Here is an 18092-nt window from a genome sequence, read left to right as displayed (position 1 = left end):
TAAAGTGCAAGTGGCAGAGTGAAAATGTGCAAAATAAGAGTTGTGTGAAGTGAAAATGTGGAACAAGGGATAAAATGTGAAGTAAAAGTGTAAAGTGATAGTGGATAAATGAAATGCATGAACCCTAAAGGAATGCAAGCAAGACGGGTACGGGGAGACCCTAAATCGTGACTTTTGCTTTTCCTTTTGGTTAGAAAAAAAGAATGAGCGTGCTAAGGCTAGGTGTAGCCAAACTCGTCCATTCCCCTTACCAGAAGGGCGACTCCATAACCTAATCAGGCAAATGACCCTAATGACTAGAGTGAAATGCAAAATCCTAAAGATCATACTTTGCATGTGGAAAAAGGGAAAGGATCATGCAAATGCATGAAAATGTAGTGAGGGCATGCGAATATGTACTAGCGAGGGACGACCCTATTGGGTCTAGCATTGGACTAGCCCTTTACTAACGCTCTCTCACAAGCATTGGACTTGTGAGAGCTCGAGGGGAAGACCATGACTAGCATTGGACCAACCACGGTAACGTGCATTCCATCTACATAATCAGATATAATAATAAAAGCAAATAGATATGCAAGGCACATATTTTCACATAGCACGTAGCACATAAGCATGCTTATCTAGATGTAGAAACCTAGGGAAAGCGGTAACACATAGCACATAAGCATGCAAAACACACAAAGCAAACAAGCCCTAACTATTACATTTGAGGGGGGGCCTACTACAATCTAAAAGGGGAAATGAAAATAAATGATTAAAATAAACCTAACTATTACAATTGTGGCATTCAACTGCCTTTCAAATAATTACAAATTGAACTAAAATAGAATAAATATTCTAAATTAAAACAAATAAAGCGAATAAATGAATAAATAAAATGAAAGCATTCAAAAGGCATGCAATTGAGCACATAAAGTCACATAAGACACATAGGGTCAAATAAAGTCAAGAATAAGGGATAAGGTGTACCTCCCTTGAGTTGGAGCTCTAATGGAGTGAAATTATTTATTTACCCTCCAAAATCAAAGAAAATGTCAGGTACCAATTTATTTGGGAAAATTAGAGAAAATATGCAAGAGGCAAACTCACTTGGTCATAAAGCCCTTAAAATTATGAATTAAGTGCGATTTAAACCAAGCACGGTGGTTAATTGAAGCAGACAAGCAATGAAGTTGCAAAATTAAAGCTGCCAAGGACTAAATTGCAAATATCAGAAATTTTTTAGGGTCTAATCTTAATTTCTAGAATTTTGGGGCAAAAATTGATGAAAAGATAAAACTCAAGGACCAATTTGCAAATTGTAACAGGGACCCAATTGAAAGCCTTTATAAAAGTCTTGGGGTCAAATTATGAAGTCCTAAAAACTTTGGGGTTAAATTACGAAGAAAGAGAGGATAGAGGGGCTGAAATTATAAACCTAGTCAAATGATCATCTTCTCCAAACGGTTTAAGCCTCAGTACCGTCATTTTCGTCTTTCTTACAACCAAGCAATACCCGAAAAACCAGTTTTAATTCTAGCCCTTTCCAATCAACACAAAAATCACACAAACTTCTTCTCATACCATTTCAATTCGAATTCATTCAACCAGAAACAGGAGAAATAGAGAAATGGAAGACAGCAATGCATCAAAATTTCTCAAACTTGAGGAAACGGGTTGGCCGACTTAGCCGGTTTCTTCACACATGAAATGCAACAAAACATCTTTCAACAAGAATTTTCGGCTAGACATTTCATCGAACAGATTGGGGGCATTAGAAGTTTCACCAATCTTTGATATATTGGAACTATAATCGGCCCAAAATTGTTCAGTAATAAAATTTTCAGTCCAATTAATCCCATAAGAGCACGTACGATCAAAAAATGACGGACAATCAATCAAGAAAGTCGCAATAACCAATTCACAGAAACATGCTTGGGGTTGGGGATTTCCAGAATTTGCACTTGAAGAAGTAAAACTGAAATTTAAAGGAAGAAAATGGTTTACAATGTTCTTAGTGAAGCTTCGCAGGCGGTAATGGCAAGTTGGGGTGGTGGCGGCGGCAGCAGCAATTCCTTACTGATTCCTTTTCTCCTCTGTTTCTATTTTTCCGCCGAATCCCTCTGTTTTTCGTTGCTTTTCCTTCTTGTTTTGCAGCTCACGGCCTCCCTTCCTGCTCCTTCTGTTTTTCCTGTCTGCCGCCCCCCACGATGAAGCTATCTTTTTTCTGTTCTTCCTCTTTTTTTCCGAAGCCCCCAGTCGAAGTTCCCTCCTCTCTGGTTTCTGATTTTCTTCCGCTCTGTTTTTCTCTTCCCCTTTGATTAGACGAAGCCCCCTGTTTTGTTTTTCCCTTTTGCTCTGTTTTTTGTCTTTCCTCTCCGCTCTCAGACCGCCGCTCCTCTTTTCCTTCCTTTTTGCTCTGTTCTCTCTTCTGTTTCTTCACCGAAGCCCCCTTTCCCTTCTCCTCCGCCTTTCATTTTTCCTCCCCCCCTCTCATTTTTTCCCAGACCTCCCTTTATTTCTCTCCGTTTTCCTTCATTTCCCTGTCTTTCTTTCTTCCGACCGAAGCCTTTTTCTTCTTCATTCCCTTTTTCCTCTTTTTTTTTCGTTGTTTTTTCTTCGCTTTGCTCCGTTCTCACGAAGCTCCCCCCCCAGATTTTTCCAATTTCCCTCAGATGTTTCTCCCTATTCTTGTTTCTATCCTCTTCTTCCTCTGTTTTTCTTTGCCCAGCCGAAAAACCTCTCTCTCTGTTTTCTCCTTTTTCTTTATAGCCAAAGCTCCCTTCCCCTCTTTCAATTTTCTCCCCTCTTCTTCCTTTCACCCGCTCCATCCGCCGCCCCTTTTCCTCTTTTTCCTTGATTTTTGTTCCCCCAAAATTCCTTAAACCACCAAGTGTCTAGACACCTAATCCCTTAGGTGTTGTGTTGTCCAAAATACAAAGGGACACTTGTCCCAATGCATTCCCCCCCACTTGCCATTTTTATTATTTTTTTCCTTTTTCTTTTCTCTTTTTTCCTTTTTTCTTTTTTCCCTTTTCCTTTTTTTCCTTTTTCTTTTTTTCCCTAAAATTTAGTGTAAAATGTTCTTAAATCGATTAAAATAAAATGAGAGACACGAAACATAAACAAAATAAAATAAAATAAAAACCTAAAATTGAATCAAATAAGTCTAAAAATCAAAATTTGGTGTCTACATTATTCTAAGCCACCAATGGAGAACATCAGGAGATTCTTCACGTCTGTCGGATTGAAAAGCTCTTGCGAGGTGGGTTTGCTTGACTCAAAACATGTCCTCATTCGGCCTTCCACGGAAGAGGACTACGCTAGGATCTTCTTTAGGAGAACATGGTTTGTCCAAAACTCGCCCATGACAATCTCCAAGTGGACAATGGATTTCATGATTAATAAGGAATCCTCGATTGCACCAGTGTGGGTTTCCTTGTCAGGGTTACCATTACCGTTGTTTGAGAAGAAATACCTACTCAAGATTGGGTCATTGATTGGAAGACCACTACAGGTGGACTCTGCGACCCTCACTCTTAAACGACCGTCAGTTGCATGTCTACTGATCAAGGTGGATGTGGCGAATCCTCCTGTTAGGAGAATTTGGATAGGGGACGATGAGGTGGGGCAATAGCAGAAACTTGAGTATGAAGATTGGCCAGATTTCTACGGGTTTTGTGAAAGGATTGGGCATCGTGAGGCAGACTGCTACATGAAGAATCCATCACTCAAGCAAGGTCGTCGGAAGGAGATGTTTGATAGACTTGTCCAGGCATACCGCCCCAAGTCTCAGCACAATAAGGGTAAGGAAATTGTGGATGATGGACAACATAGCAATTTGGAGGCATCTGCTTAGTTTCTGCAGGTCGGCACAGGAGGTATTCATTTGAACGAGACCCAGCGAATTATGCCAGTACCAGTTTCAGATTCGATGTCGTGTCCAATTCTTTCTCAAGGGGAACAGCACGCGGCACTAGCTAGCAGAAAAAGGGAGTAGTGATGATGACAAGCCGCACTCTGGGTCGCAGAAGCTACACTGCCCTACAGAACGGCATGCGTCACTGCTGGAGTTGGGGGAGATGATTCTCACTGCGGAAGCTTCCCGTCAACTAGATAACACTGATAAGGAACCAGTGGTGATGTCAGGAGAGGAGTCCCAGGCCGGCGTAGAACATCCCGGTTTGCTGGTGCAGCATGATCTCGTCAAGCAAGTTCACGTTCGGGTCTCGGAACCAGTTCCTGTTTTCAACTCCTTTGAAGCACTGGGTGCTGTGGACAACACTGATCATTCAAGGCTGACTGGAGATTGTTGTTCAGCTGGCGTTTCGACCCGCTCAACTCGTACAAGCACCAAGCCATTACGTTGGAGCAAGTCGTTGGATCGTGAGTCGGGGGAGACTATTCTCGCTACTGGGTTACAGCAACTTCAGACGGGTTTCGAATGTCACCTGCGCAAGGCTGCACTGCTGGATCCTATGTTACTGCGAGGCGCGGTGATTGACACGAAGAACATTGAGCTTCTCAACAATCTCTCCAAAAAATATGGACGGCCAATTAACTATAATAAAAGGTTATAGCAATACTTATCTCAAGCTAAATTATCTCTAGTCCCTTATGACTAGTCCCATTAATTTTCTTATTTGGAACATAAGGGGCGTTGCCCGGGCATATTCTCAACATTATCTTCATAAACTGTGTTACCAAAATCGTATTCGTCTATTGGTATTGTTGGAGCCTATGGCGAATATTGATACATTGCCTTTACTTGGAAGAAAGTTGAATTACTCTAATGCTCAGTCATTCCTAGAAGGCAAAATCTGGGTCTTCTGGAATGATGATTTATCATTGGTATTTCGCGAGCTTGGCGACCAGCTGGTTCATATGGTGATATCATGGGTGGGTTTCTTTCTACAAGTGTCGATAGTTTATGCCAAATGTACAAGAGTGGGTCGACGGGGTTTATGGCAAGTAATGGAGGAAGTCCAAGGGAGGTTTTCAGGTCCATGGCTGGTGGCGGGAGACTTTAATGTGGTTTCCAATACTAGTGAACGATCTGGTGGGGTCTCGCCAAACGGGCGCAATATGGAAGAATTTAATGAGGCCATTTTCGCTTGTGAGTTTTCAGATGTTGGCTTTGATGGCCCGCTTTTCACCTAGACTAACGGAGCGGTTTGGCAACGTTTGGATAGGGTTTTAGCAAATAAGGCTTGGGCGGACACGTTTGAGGTGACAAAGGTGTCCCATCTGTTGCGGGGTAGATCTGATCATGCTCTGTTGTTGATCAAATGCGGATTGAATATGATGCGAAGTTCATCGTTCCACTTCCTCAATGTCTGGACTAAACACTTGAATTTCATGGGAGTGGTGCAAGACGCTTGGCTCTTACCTGTCCACGCAGGGGGCATGCTCAGTTTCTTTCAATGACTGATGCATGTTAAAAGTAAACTTCAGGACTGGAGCAGGCAGTCGTTTGGAGATATCTTCCAAGCAGTGAAAGATACTGAAGAGAATTTACGGCAACGACAGGAAGAGTTTGACGCGGCCCGTGATGACTTATCCAGGATGAAGCTCGAGGAGGCTCGGGCAAAATATGCACATGCACTAGGCGTCGAATGTGATTATTGTAAGCAAAAATCGGCAATTAAATGGATTCAGGAAAGAGATGTCAATACCAAATTCTTCCACTCGTTCGTTAAGCGGCGGCGGAGTGTCAATTTTATATTGAGGATTAAGGATGATGCGGGTCATTGGCTTGAAGATGAGGAGGAGGTCAAAGCGTCAGTAGAGCAGTTCTTTGCAAAGTTGTTTATGGCAGAACGGGAGGGCCGGGCTGCTCCATGCTTTGACTTCTCGCTCCCCTCATTGACTAATGAGGACAATATGAAGCTCCAACAGCTGCCATCCCTACAGGAATTGAAAGAGGTGGTTTTCTCGATGTCTAAAGATAGTTCTCCAGGACCAGACTGCTTTGGGGCGGGTTTCTACCAAGCCTGTTGGCCAATAATTCAAAATGAGTTATTATAAGCGGTTCAAGAATTCTTCAAGGGGGCTTCTCAACCCAGTGGATTTTCCAGTGCACTGCTAGTGTTAATCCCAAAGGTGCCAGGGGCGATCAAATGGCAAGAGTTTAGACCTATCAGCTTGTGTAACCAAAGCTCCAAATTTATTTCTAAAATTTTGACGAATCGACTCAATCACCTGCTCCCCAAACTGATCTCACCTTAGCAATCAGGCCTTGTCCCAGGCAGGAGTATTACTGACAACATTCTCGTAGCACAGGAACTGGCAATGGATATTGATAGGAAGTTGCAATGCCCGAACTTGATGTTGAAGTTGGACATGGAGAAGGTGTATGACAGAGTAGAATGAATTTTTCTTATTTTTATGCTCCGGCAATTTGGATTTCAGGAGTGGGTGGTGGATCTAATCTTCCAAACTTTGTCAAACAATTGGTTCTCGGTGCTAATCAATAGTTCTCCAGCGGGATTCTTCTAATCTTCAAGGGGGGTTCGTCAGGGAGACCCGGTTTCTCCAGCTTTGTTTCTATTGGTGGTAGAATTCTTGGGTCGGGGACTGCATCATTTGTTTTGTCAAGATGAGAGTCGGTTCTTTGTCTCCTTTGGGTCGCGTATTCCTTATTTGGCATTTACGGATGATACCTTAATCTTTACTCGCTACTCCGAGAATGGGTTGGCCTCTTTGAAGTTGTTCCTCGACTCCTACCAGGCTTTTTCGGGTCAGAAAATTAATACTCACAAAAGCTCCTTCATTCTGTCTGCTCGAGCTTCCGCTGAACATGGGCCAGTGGTGGTCTCAAAGTTACACTTCCAGCAGCAGTACCTCCCGTTCACGTATTTGGGGGCCCCTATATTCAAGGGAAGAACTACGTGTATTCTGTTCGATTCCCTCATGGCTAGAATGCGAGGCTGGCTGTTCCATTGGAGCTCGCAGCTCCTTTCGTCAGGAGGTAAATTAGTGTTACTGCGGCATGTCCTTACCTCAATGCCTTCGTACTTGTTGCAAGTGTTGGATCCTCCCCGGGCAGTTTTTCTCAAGTTGGGAAGGATATGTAATGATTTTTGTAGGATAAAAATGCTGGATCGAAGGGCATTCACTGGATGTCTTGGGAAAAATCTGTTACCTAGTAGATGAAGGTGGACTGGGTTTTCGCTCCTTTGAGGACATGTGCTCAGCCTTTGCTTGCAAGCTTTGGTAGCGGTTGCGGAAAAATGAATCGTTATGGGCAGATTTTATGCACGCCAAATATGTTGGGGGCAAACATCCGCTCCAAGTTCGGGTAACCAGACCCTCCCCTGTATGGAGGCGGTTGGAGGGAATTAGAAGGGTAGCGGAGAGCAACATTAGATGGTAGGTGGGCAAAGGTTTTGTAGATTTGTGGTATGATCGTTGGCTTTTCGAGGTTCCTCTGGTTGACTTGCTCTCCATTAATGACCCGTCACACATGCTGCTCGCCGAGTTCTTTGATGACAGGGGTTGTAATGTCGAGAAGCTGAGACACTGGGTGTCTGCTCACCTGCTTAACCAGATCCAGGAAATCCATCTATTCCCGGATCAGTACAACTATATGGTTTGGGTGGGCTCAACCTCTAGGGATTTCTCAATCAAGTCTGCTTGGGAGATTAACCGACAAAAACGCAACACCTCACTGATAGACGGTTTCCTTTGGAACAGCTTATCGCCGCTGAAGCTGTCTTTCTTCGCATGGAAGGTGTTGCGAAATCTGGTTCCCTTGGATGTGACCTTGAAACGACGTGAAGTCTCCCTGGCATCACGATGCTCATGTTGTCTTTCGCAGGAAGAATCACTTGCTCACCTCTTCGTGACAAGCCCAATAGCAATGGAAGTATGGAGCTCTTTTCGACAGAGGTTTGGAATTCTTGATTCTCACTCCTCTTCAATGTCTGCGGTGGTCTTGTCATGGTTTAGCTCGACCTCACTAGTAACACGAGACCACATAAGGACTGTTGTCCCGATAGTAATACTGTGGTTCCTTTAGAAGTCTAGGAACAAGGCGCACTTCGATGGTTTTGTGCAACAGCTGGGGATGGCAAGAAAATTCTCTGTGTGCCACTTTAGGGGTGACGCGGCAGACCCTTGGGCGCAGCTGTGCATCCAAGTGGCGAGGAGGAAAAGTGCACATGCAGTGTCCTGGAAGCGTCCTCCGGCGCGCTATGTCAAGTTGAATACGGAAGCTGGTGTCTAGCACAATCGAGCTCACGGGGTTGGCTTACTCCAGGACTCCGAGGGCTGCCTAATTTTTGCTTATTACAAGAAATTTGGGGAGATGGATGTCTTGAGGGCAGAAAGCTCATCATTGTTGTATGGTCTTCAGCTGTGTAAGGATCTAGTCAGGGGTCCCCTGCTAGTGGAGGTAGATTCTAAGAGTTTGGTTCATTTACTTAATGCGGGAGAGACGTCCCAGTGGCCCCTATGCAATACGTTAAGACGCATAAGGGCGTTGCTTTCCTCTTTGTCGGAGCCCGTGTCACACGTTTTTAAAGAAGAAAACTCTTCAGCAGATAAATTAGCGGGGTTCCGTCTGGCATCCGAGTTGTTTTGCACTTCACTTCAACAACTTCCGCTTGTAATGTGAGCCTCAGTATACTTGGACAGCCAAGAATTCACTTCCCTGTGGTGGCAATCTGCGAGAGAGTAGCTCTCCTTTTGCTGCTTCACGCATAGATGATAACTGTAGCTCTATGTACTCTGTCGTTTTATCAATAAAATCTTAGTGTTCTTCTTAAAAAAAAAAAAGACTTTTTACATGCTGTTTATATGACATAGTGGTGCATGCCAAAAATTCACAGAGAAAAAGCATGTAAACAAAACTAGAAGAATCTTTGTTGATGTTCACAACATTTAACTTATCATGTTATCACATGCATATCCTTTACAAATAAAAGCACCATTTTATAATCACATAACTATCAGACTCAATAATTCAATTGAGCCAACCTCATATAGAAGAAATCCAAATTTTTTTCTCATTTCATAAGTGTGAAGCACATCCTTAAGAAGTATTTGGTCAAAAATAAAATTTAGTTCAACTACACCAACACCTAAAACTTTAATAGTATGCGAGCCACTAAGCATAACTTGCTTTTCTTTTCAATCGGTGTGTAACTCTTTAAACAATCGTGGTCAAAGCACACATGTTTAAAAGCATTTGTGTCTACCTACCAACCATCGGAATCTCCAAATATGTTGAGTTCTACAATCATAGGCACAAATGATTTTTCCATAACGTTAGTGTGCAGTATAGTCCCACATTTTCAGTATCTGTATGCTTTAACAAAATGTCTTTGCTTTCCACACACAAAATACCTATAAATTGGAAAGGAGCAAATTTGGAAGGGGTTCCTTGGTTTTAGTTTTTGTGGTAGAAATTATTTCTATGCTGGTTTGAATAATGGTTCTTATGCCTGCATTTCATATTCTTTTTCTTTGGTTTTAGTGGGGTATTATTTTTGGCATTCTTCTTGTTGGATATGTTGTTGGAAGCAATGGGATTCACTTTGGCAGTACTATTTTCATTACCATTTTGCCTACCTTTGGCATTTTGGTTTATAATTTTTTCTACAATCCTTAGGCAGGTAATGAGACTCTCCAAAAGAAATTCCTTTTGCTTGTGGCACAAGCTCCTTCAGAATTCCTTCTAAAATGGTGGAAGCTTGTCACTATTGCAGCAACTTGAAGTTGTTTATCAATTTGAATTCCTTTGAACCTTAACTTATGTAAGATCATTTGGAGTTCAAGAGTTTGAACTACCACTGATTTGTCATTCAACATTTGAAATTTGAAATAGGTGCTTGCAACATATTTCTTTGCACTTGCTTTTTTAATATCATATATTTTATGCACAACTCTCCAAATTTTTTTAGTAGAAGGATAGGAGTTCTGATAAAAATCACAAAACTCATCAAAAAGACAATTTGATAAATAGTCTTGTAATGGAATTCATAGTTTTCCTATTTCTTGATTTTTTTTTCATGAATTTTTTCTTTTCTCATCATTCTTCTTATTGGTTGAGACTTTCTTGGGATTTTCTCCATTACAATGTACATCATCTTCATCAAATTAAGATAGAAGAGAACTTTTCTCCTCCACCATTTTGATGTGAATCACCTTAAAATTATTGTTCAGCTAGACAAGAGGTTAAATATTAAATAGAAAAAGTTAGACAATAACAATATAATATTACACAAGTGTGAAGGATTGAGGCATAGATATCTTGCTCTTTTGAGGTGATTCAAACCTCTATGGAAGAATTTACTCTAGTGTTAAAGGTTCTCTAGTTTTCACCTCGAGAATATAACAGTCCAACCACACTTGTCGTCACTCTCTTTAATCTGCATAACTAAGAAAGTATATCCATACAAGTACCTACTTTTTCTTGCCTAACTATGAAATAGAAAATAATAGAATAGTTTTCTCTTATGAATTGTACCTATCATAACATATTTGTAGTAATAGTTTTTCTATTTCAGCTATACATATTCATTGGCAATGAAAAGTTAGCTAAACATAACTTACACTACTAATACACTAAATAAATGCTAAAAATTATTAGCTATTCTAATTGTATTCCAATTAGAATTTTAGGTTCCAAAACTTATTGAAATTAAAAACTCATAATCTTATATAATAAAACCTCAAAGAAAGAAATCATTTAAACACCAATAAAACTAAAAAAATCATTACCAATTTGTTCTATGTAACGTATATAACTTACACATTTAATTGAAAATTTGACTATGTTATTAAAATACTATATGTGAATGCTAACCCAATCCATATGGTAAGGATAGATTAGCAATTTTGACTATTATAGATAAAAACTAATATTGTAGGGTCTGAGTTTCTTTCTTTGAATTCCCATACTTGAAATAATGATAATCTAATATCATGTTTATGATGTTAGGTTATTAGCTTTACAATTTTCTCTTTTTTTGTGAAGGAGTTGGTAGCTTTGTTAAACTTGTAATTTTTTTAGGGTGAAGGGGTGCTGTTTTGAACATTTGTTTATTCTGGATCTATGAGAAATGGTGGTTTGGTGATGGTTTAGTCCTATTAATATGAACTTACGATGAGATAGTGAGACTTATAGTCGATTCCCAACCGTCAATTATCAAAATATGATATTTTTTCTTTCTTGAGTGAGATACATAAAGATTCCAAATCAACATGACTAGGTATTGTATAACCATGGATCAATTATGGTTTAAAGTACACTAGTAAGACTGGTTTAGATAATAGAATTCTTCCACAAACCAATTACTATATTCACAATATGTTAATTCTCCCTCCGTCTCCAATTTGATATGTAGTAAAAGGTTCAAAATGGAAATGTCTTTCTAACTAGAATTTTTTTCCTATCAGAATGGATGAGAAACTATCTATCATTCTAGTGTTAGATACTTGAAGTTAGAATGAAATGTGTTTTTCATTTCTAACATTTGATATAATCATATTGAGAAAGTCCAATAGAATGAAAATTTATTATGTTGACTTAGCTACTCTAAATATGACATAAAACATTTCTTCTTTCATTTTGTTCGGCACTAGCGTCCTAGGCTAAATTGGTAGTTTTTTTGTGAGTTTGATTTGCAACTACACAACCAAACAAGAGTTGATTTAGAGATATATGACTTAATAATAAAAAAATAACTTTTTAATAACATAAGATTATAATAGTTTATTACCAATTTAGCCAAACTGAATGCTCAAATTGTATACGTGTCAATTATTATGTTTTCGTGATTCATTTCTATTTATAAATAAAAAAGTATTCTTGTGACTTAGCAGATGAACTAGTAGTGTTTTTCTTCTTCTTTTTTGAATACATATTGACAAATGTCATCACATAATCCAATTTTGTAAACTAAAAGATGTTAACAAAGAGAAAAGATGTCAATATTTAATAGAATTAAAATTATTTATGACTAAAAAATGAGAAACATTATTAACTTACAAAATAACGTAACTTGACACGTATATAAAAGGTAGAGATGTATGGAAGAGAAAATTTGACCCCTATAGTTTAGGCATATCTTACTATAATTTAGGTGTTTCTTGAACAGAGTAGGATTGAGTTCTCCCTATATTTGGCTGGGGGATGGGATTCCTGAAAAATGTTAGAATAGGTTTTTAAGGAAAAAAAAGGCCTTTCCAACAAAAAAGTGACATACCATACATTGGAAAAGAATCTATAAGTTGGAAAAGCCTTTCCATTTCAGGCTTTTTCAGCATACCAAACAAGGGAATACCAAACATGGCTATCTAATGGAAATTATAATCTTAAAAAGATGACAAACACAAGATGACTTTTATCTTGACACGAATCAATCAGAAATTAGTAACCCAACCTAAATGAGCCATAGTTCTTTGTTATATTGCATCATTATTTTTTATAGTTTCTTAAATCAAATTGTACACTTTTCAAGTAAAATTTTCTTGACTAGAATAACTATATGATGTTTCCGTCTTTACTCCATCTTAAGTGTACTTTGGAGCCATAGTTTTTTTTCCTCTTTACCCTCCCACCTTCCCCTTTCCATCAAACAGTCAGATTTTTTTTTCACCCTTCCTCCATTACCATAACTCTTTATTCTTGATATACTTAGGAGCCATAGTTCTTTATTAATATATATATTCTCAAATTTAAAATATTTTTTACTAACGCATGGGGTAAATGAGCCGAAATAAATTCGAATAGTGCCATACTTGAGTTTGATTAATCTAAAAATGACACTACTTGAACTCGAGTTTGACGAGCTCCCAATAATAAGTCCAACCTAGAGTTGATTGTATTTTCAAAGAGCTCTAGTTTGACTCATATAAGTTCAAGACTAGAGTAATTGTTAACACCTTTCAATCCCATCGCCAATTTAGTGTTAATTGCAATACTTTCTTGAACTATTAACTATTATCTATTATACTCTCTTCAACAGTTAATTTTAATACTTTAATACTGTACTGATCAAGGTTGAAGAATTAAGGAATTGAGGGAGATAAAAGGAGAGGAAAGAGAAGAACCATCGGGGAAGAAGAGAACAGAGCAAAAAGGATAGGGAAGCTAGAGTTCAGAGTAGAATTTATTATTTGGGAGAGAATATTACAATTCACATGCAAGCTGATCTTCATTACATCCCAAATTTTCTATATATAGATTCAACTTACAAAGAAGTTACACGTAACTCACATTTCTCTTACAACTAATTGGTCTAATTATCAGATTGGGTCATAACAATGCCTCCCCGTTAAACATCCTAGTCTCTAGGATTGAACTCTGAAAAGTCTAAACTAGAAACAAATTGATCCCCTTGAACACGAGTCTAGTGAATGCAAAGTTGATCGTGAGTCTTAGCTTCAAGGCAAAAACATGGTAACTATGCTCTCATCTTCCATTATCTGAGTTAATTCACCACCACCTGGATCCCATGCAAAATGTGATTTGCAAGCTCTGTAGCACTGGAATTTTCCAATTGGAATAATAGCAACTGTCCAAATCATTTTCAGCCCAAAAACTTCACCCAAGTCGTCATGCCTCTATTTAATTCTATACTGGGCCAACTTTAAGACAGAATTATGCAATAGAATCAGCACTTGGGTGACTTAAAAGCTGTCATTTGTCATCATCAAGTCCCGGTCCCAATTAATGATCAAGATTATGTCGTCTTCAATAGGCCTCTTACCCAATGCAACCTCTAATATCATGACAACAAGGCAAGAAAGATCACTTTCTAGATTTGTAAGAGTAGAGAAGGCACACTCAGCAACCATATTTTCCCTTGTTCTAGCTAGTATAGTGACATTTTTTTGTTCTGGAACTAAGTTCATAAACTCCTACTGGAATAAAATCTCCAATCTCAATACTGGACTGAGCATAAAGCATCATATGACCTGACTCAACATCTTTGTGCATTGTCTGGTTTAAACACTGTAAATGCAGAGTTACAAGAGTAGAGTTTCCTTGACCATTACTTCTATCTTCCATGAACCCCTTTACACTAAATTCAATCTTAGCAAGGGACAAATAAGCTAGCACTCACATCCTCTGTAATTTGGCTAGACCATCTTCACTATGCCATTTCTTAGTAATCTGCTCATCATTGTGCAGCATACAACTATAGTCCCATCTTCATAGGTGACTAAAAACTAAACCCAAATACCTTGGAACAACTCTTGAGCAATCCTCCTCTTCAGGTATGACTAGTAATATTTTGGAGAATCTAGACCATAACATCTTGAATGGCCCATAACTGGGATTACAAGCATTATCTCCAACCCTCATTAACTTCTGCAGATTCGTCAAAATTTCAGCCTGGATTTTCCCTAAATCTTGATACTCAATCCAACTAATCATCTCTATCTCCGGCTTGAGATCAATTCCTCGTGAGTCAGTATCAATGAAAGCCAAGCATTTAATCTTTCTTATATCAACAGCAGCATGATTTCCATAAATGTCATCAAACAAGAAAATGAGCCTTATATCAACCTTAGTTTTACTCAATAGATCATGAAAATCAGAGACATCATCAAGAAGACCCAAACAATCCTCATTCATGCTTAACGAACCTCTATAAGAACTGATGGAAGATGCAAGTTCATCAAGAACATGATGCAGTAACTTTGAATGATGAATCAAGATATGGAGTTTATCATTAAAATCCTCACTCAATTCAATATGACTCGTTTCCATTACAGAATCAGAATGATTCTTGCCTTCACTTGGTTCAAGGAAAAGCTCATACCTATTAGTTTCATCATCATCAGAACAATGTTTGGATTCATCTTGGAATTTTGCAACTCCCAAATAAAAAATCCCATTTGGCTTGATCAACTTTGTCTCCAACGAAACATTAGCCTGCAAATTGTGTGTATAAATCATTCCATCATTGCCTTCATTGCTGTAATCGGTTTCAACAGTCACTTGATTCGCATTAGGATCCCAGTTCTCAACTATCCCCAAAACAGAACCTGTAACTCCAACATAAGAAGAACATTCATCCTGTGCACTTCTTGAAGGGGAGAAGACTTCAAAGCTACAATCTGTTTTTACCTCTTGATACCCAGGATTCAAGGTTATTCCTTCAGTAAGAAACATGGGATGGTTATTCCTCTTGAAAGATTTCATTCTCTCCATCCCCTATTCCCACCTCTTTGGTATCCTCCACTGGAGGTTCATCCAGATTTTTCAAGATTCCATCGTCCTCAATGAAGGGCATTTCAACAATACTATTTTCCTCCATATTCAATTGCTCATCCATTTTCACGGTCTCAAGTTCGAGAAGTTGATTCTTGAATTCTAATTCTCTTTCATTGCTCAATGTTAAATGTTCCAACTCCTTTTGAACTGAAATGGATGAAGAAGGAAGCTTTGAACTTTCACCAAACAGGTGGTGTTCTTCAATTGCAAAACCATAGTCACCTTCCAAATATTCTTCCATTTCACCATGGAGGACTTCAAACTCGTCTGTTTCTACCTTTGCCAAATGTGCATTAGTCCACTTCTTGATTGGGGTAGATGTTGAAAGAGGGACCTCCTCGGAATTTGATTCCTCTACTTCTTCAAGAATTTGATTCATGAAATTTCCTTCCATCCGTTTGGCTTGATTAGACACAGTTGAAAGCCACTCATTTTCATCCAAAATTGGATAATCCTCTCTTAATCGCCCCTCTCTAATTAGGGTTCTTAGGAATTCATTAAATGTAGTTGCAAATGAAATCATCCTACTCCTTAACTCCGAATCGATCTTGTCTGGCCTAGATTTGCATTCTGCTGCATTTACTTCCATTAAATTGTGAAACTCAGATTCTTGTGCCCCCATTTGATTAAGCAAGAATCAATTTGAAAAGAAGGAAAAGAGAGAAAATAAAGGAAATAAAAGAAGAATGCAGATTAATAGAAGAGTTGAAGGAAAAGAAGGGACAAGGAAGAGCAGAAATGAGAGAGGAACAGAGAGAAGATTCGAAAAAATAATGATATCTTTGAGGTAATCGAAACTTGCAATCCGAGGACCGCAAGCTCTGATACCAATTGTAATGATCAAGGCTGAAGAATTAAGGAATTGAGGAAGATAAAAGGAGAGGAAAAAGAAGAACCATCGGGGAAGAAGAAAACAGAGCAGAAAGGATAGGGAAGATAGAGTTCAGAGTAGAATTGATTATTTGGGAGAGAAGATTACAATTCACATTCAAGCTGATCTTCATTGCATCCCAAATTTTCTATATATGGATTCAGCTTATAAAGTAGTTACACGTAACTCACATTCCTCTTACAACTAATTGGTCTAATTATCAGATTGGGTCAAAACAAATATCTTATTTGTTCAATAAATGATGGATTGTTCAATTAAGCTGAGGATTACTGATTCTTCTATTATTTTAGTAAGAAAAGCTTTAAATTTTGTAATCTAAAAATATCCTTATCCATCTAGAGCTATTTATGTTTTTAAATTCAAAGATAACTCTTGAACTCTTTTGGTTCTCAGCTAATTAGAGCAATGTCCTACAAGTTGATAATGCAACTCTCACTAAATTGTGAAAATTGATAAAGTAGGGCTACAAATTGAAAGTCAGTAATAGTTTGAGGATACAAATTACAAGCCAAAATTTTCTACTGCTAGTGTTTAGAGTTCTTTGAGGGTTTCTCTTCTTTCACCCCAAATCCTCTCTCTAAAACACACACAAACGACACATCCTCTCCGACAGCATGACTACTCAGACTCAGGAAGAACTCTTGACTGCTCATCTCGTGCAAGAAAAATCAATGTAATCCTTATCACTCTTATATCTATCATTTTTTTGGCATAAATTTTTACTATCTATAATTTTTCTTAAAGGAAACTAGTTATCTATTTGCTCATTCAGTTGCACAAAAATTCATTATTTTTAGTTCAATGTATCTTTTGGTTTATGTATGTGTTTGTGTGTGTGTGTGTTTTGCCAGATTGATCAATGAAAGTTGAGGTATAGTTATATTTAGAAGATAAATTTGTGTTAGTGTCGCGCCCCACTTTTTGATGATGTGAGTGGTGTGTGGTGTGAGTGTGATATACATGTGAACGTGTGCGAAATGAAAAGTAAAAAGGCCATGGGACTTAAGAATGCGACGATTTGGCCAAGTGAAGTTCAAAAAGGGTTTTTTTAATGAAAATGGAGTCGCCACTTGGTATCGAGTTAGGGTGTACCAAGTCACCCAAAAATGATTTTTTGTTTTTGAATGAAAAAAGTAAATAAACCCTTTTAAAGAACTTTTTGGGTCTACGTAACCAAAAGAGGGATCGGGGGTCACATTTGACGAAGGGGAAGGCAAGGATAAAAATCCAAGGCACCCCTTCGACCTAGCCAAGGCTAGTTGCGTGACTTAAACCAATTTTTCCTAATTTTTCTACCCAAGGTATGTATCGCGTGTTGGATATGTCTATATGAATGCAAAAGCCTAGACCTAGGGGGACATGGGGGAAATTTCTCTTCAAAGGTTGAGTGGTGCCAATCACATTAATTGTGAAGCCCAATAATGATCCTTTGGAGAGGTCACATGTAATCCTAAATGACGTAAAAATGAGTGGAATGCATGCTATGTGAAAATGTGAGTTTGTGAAGTGGGAAGATTGATAAAAATACGATATAAGTGGAGGTGTGCAAATGTCTTTGATATACTCCAAGTGCAAGTGGGCAAAAATGCATGTATGCAATTTAAAGAAAAGTGCGAAAGTGTCGGTGTGCAAATGAAGATGAAAGTACTCGTGTGCGAGTGAAGAAAAAAGTGTTCGTGTGCAAGTGAAGATAAAAGTGTTCGTGTGCAAGTGAAGATAAAAAAGTGTTCGTGTGCAAGTGAAAGTGATAAAAAGGTGCATGTGTGCAAATGAGACAAAAGTGAAAGTGTGATGATAGAGTGGATTGAGAATGCATGAGCCTAGGGAATGCAAGCAGGACGGGTACGGGGAGACCTAAATTGTGACTCAATTTTCCCTTTTGTAGAAGGAATATAAGCGTGCTAAGGCTTAGAAAAGCCACACTCGTCTATATCCCATATTTAAGGGGACTCTTCAGGCAAATGTACCCTAACTAGCATGAGATGCAAG

General features: G+C 38.7%; 1 protein-coding gene across 1 annotated transcript; it reads left to right on the top strand.

The window, feature by feature from the left end:
* The first annotated feature begins 5409 nt into the window (after positions 1-5409).
* Positions 5410-6351, top strand: LOC113774066. The gene is made up of 2 exons (XM_027318636.1): positions 5410-5959; positions 6215-6351. Exons 1-2 carry the CDS (start codon positions 5410-5412, stop codon positions 6349-6351), a joined length of 687 nt encoding a protein of 228 aa, XP_027174437.1.
* Positions 6352-18092: the final 11741 nt, after the last annotated feature.

This window comes from Coffea eugenioides, chromosome 6 (assembly GCF_003713205.1).
Source record: "Coffea eugenioides isolate CCC68of chromosome 6, Ceug_1.0, whole genome shotgun sequence".
NCBI classification, from domain to species: Eukaryota; Viridiplantae; Streptophyta; class Magnoliopsida; order Gentianales; family Rubiaceae; genus Coffea; species Coffea eugenioides.
This window is presented reverse-complemented; position numbering and strand designations above follow the sequence as displayed.

Coding starts and splice junctions, on each gene's coding strand:
- LOC113774066 (XM_027318636.1), top strand. CDS start 5,410: ATGCATGTTAAAAGTAAACTTCAGGACTGGAGCAGGCAGTCGTTTGGA. Junction 5,960..6,214: donor ACCAGACTGCTTTGGGGCGG/GTTTCTACCAAG, acceptor CTTAGCAATCAG/GCCTTGTCCCAGGCAGGAGT.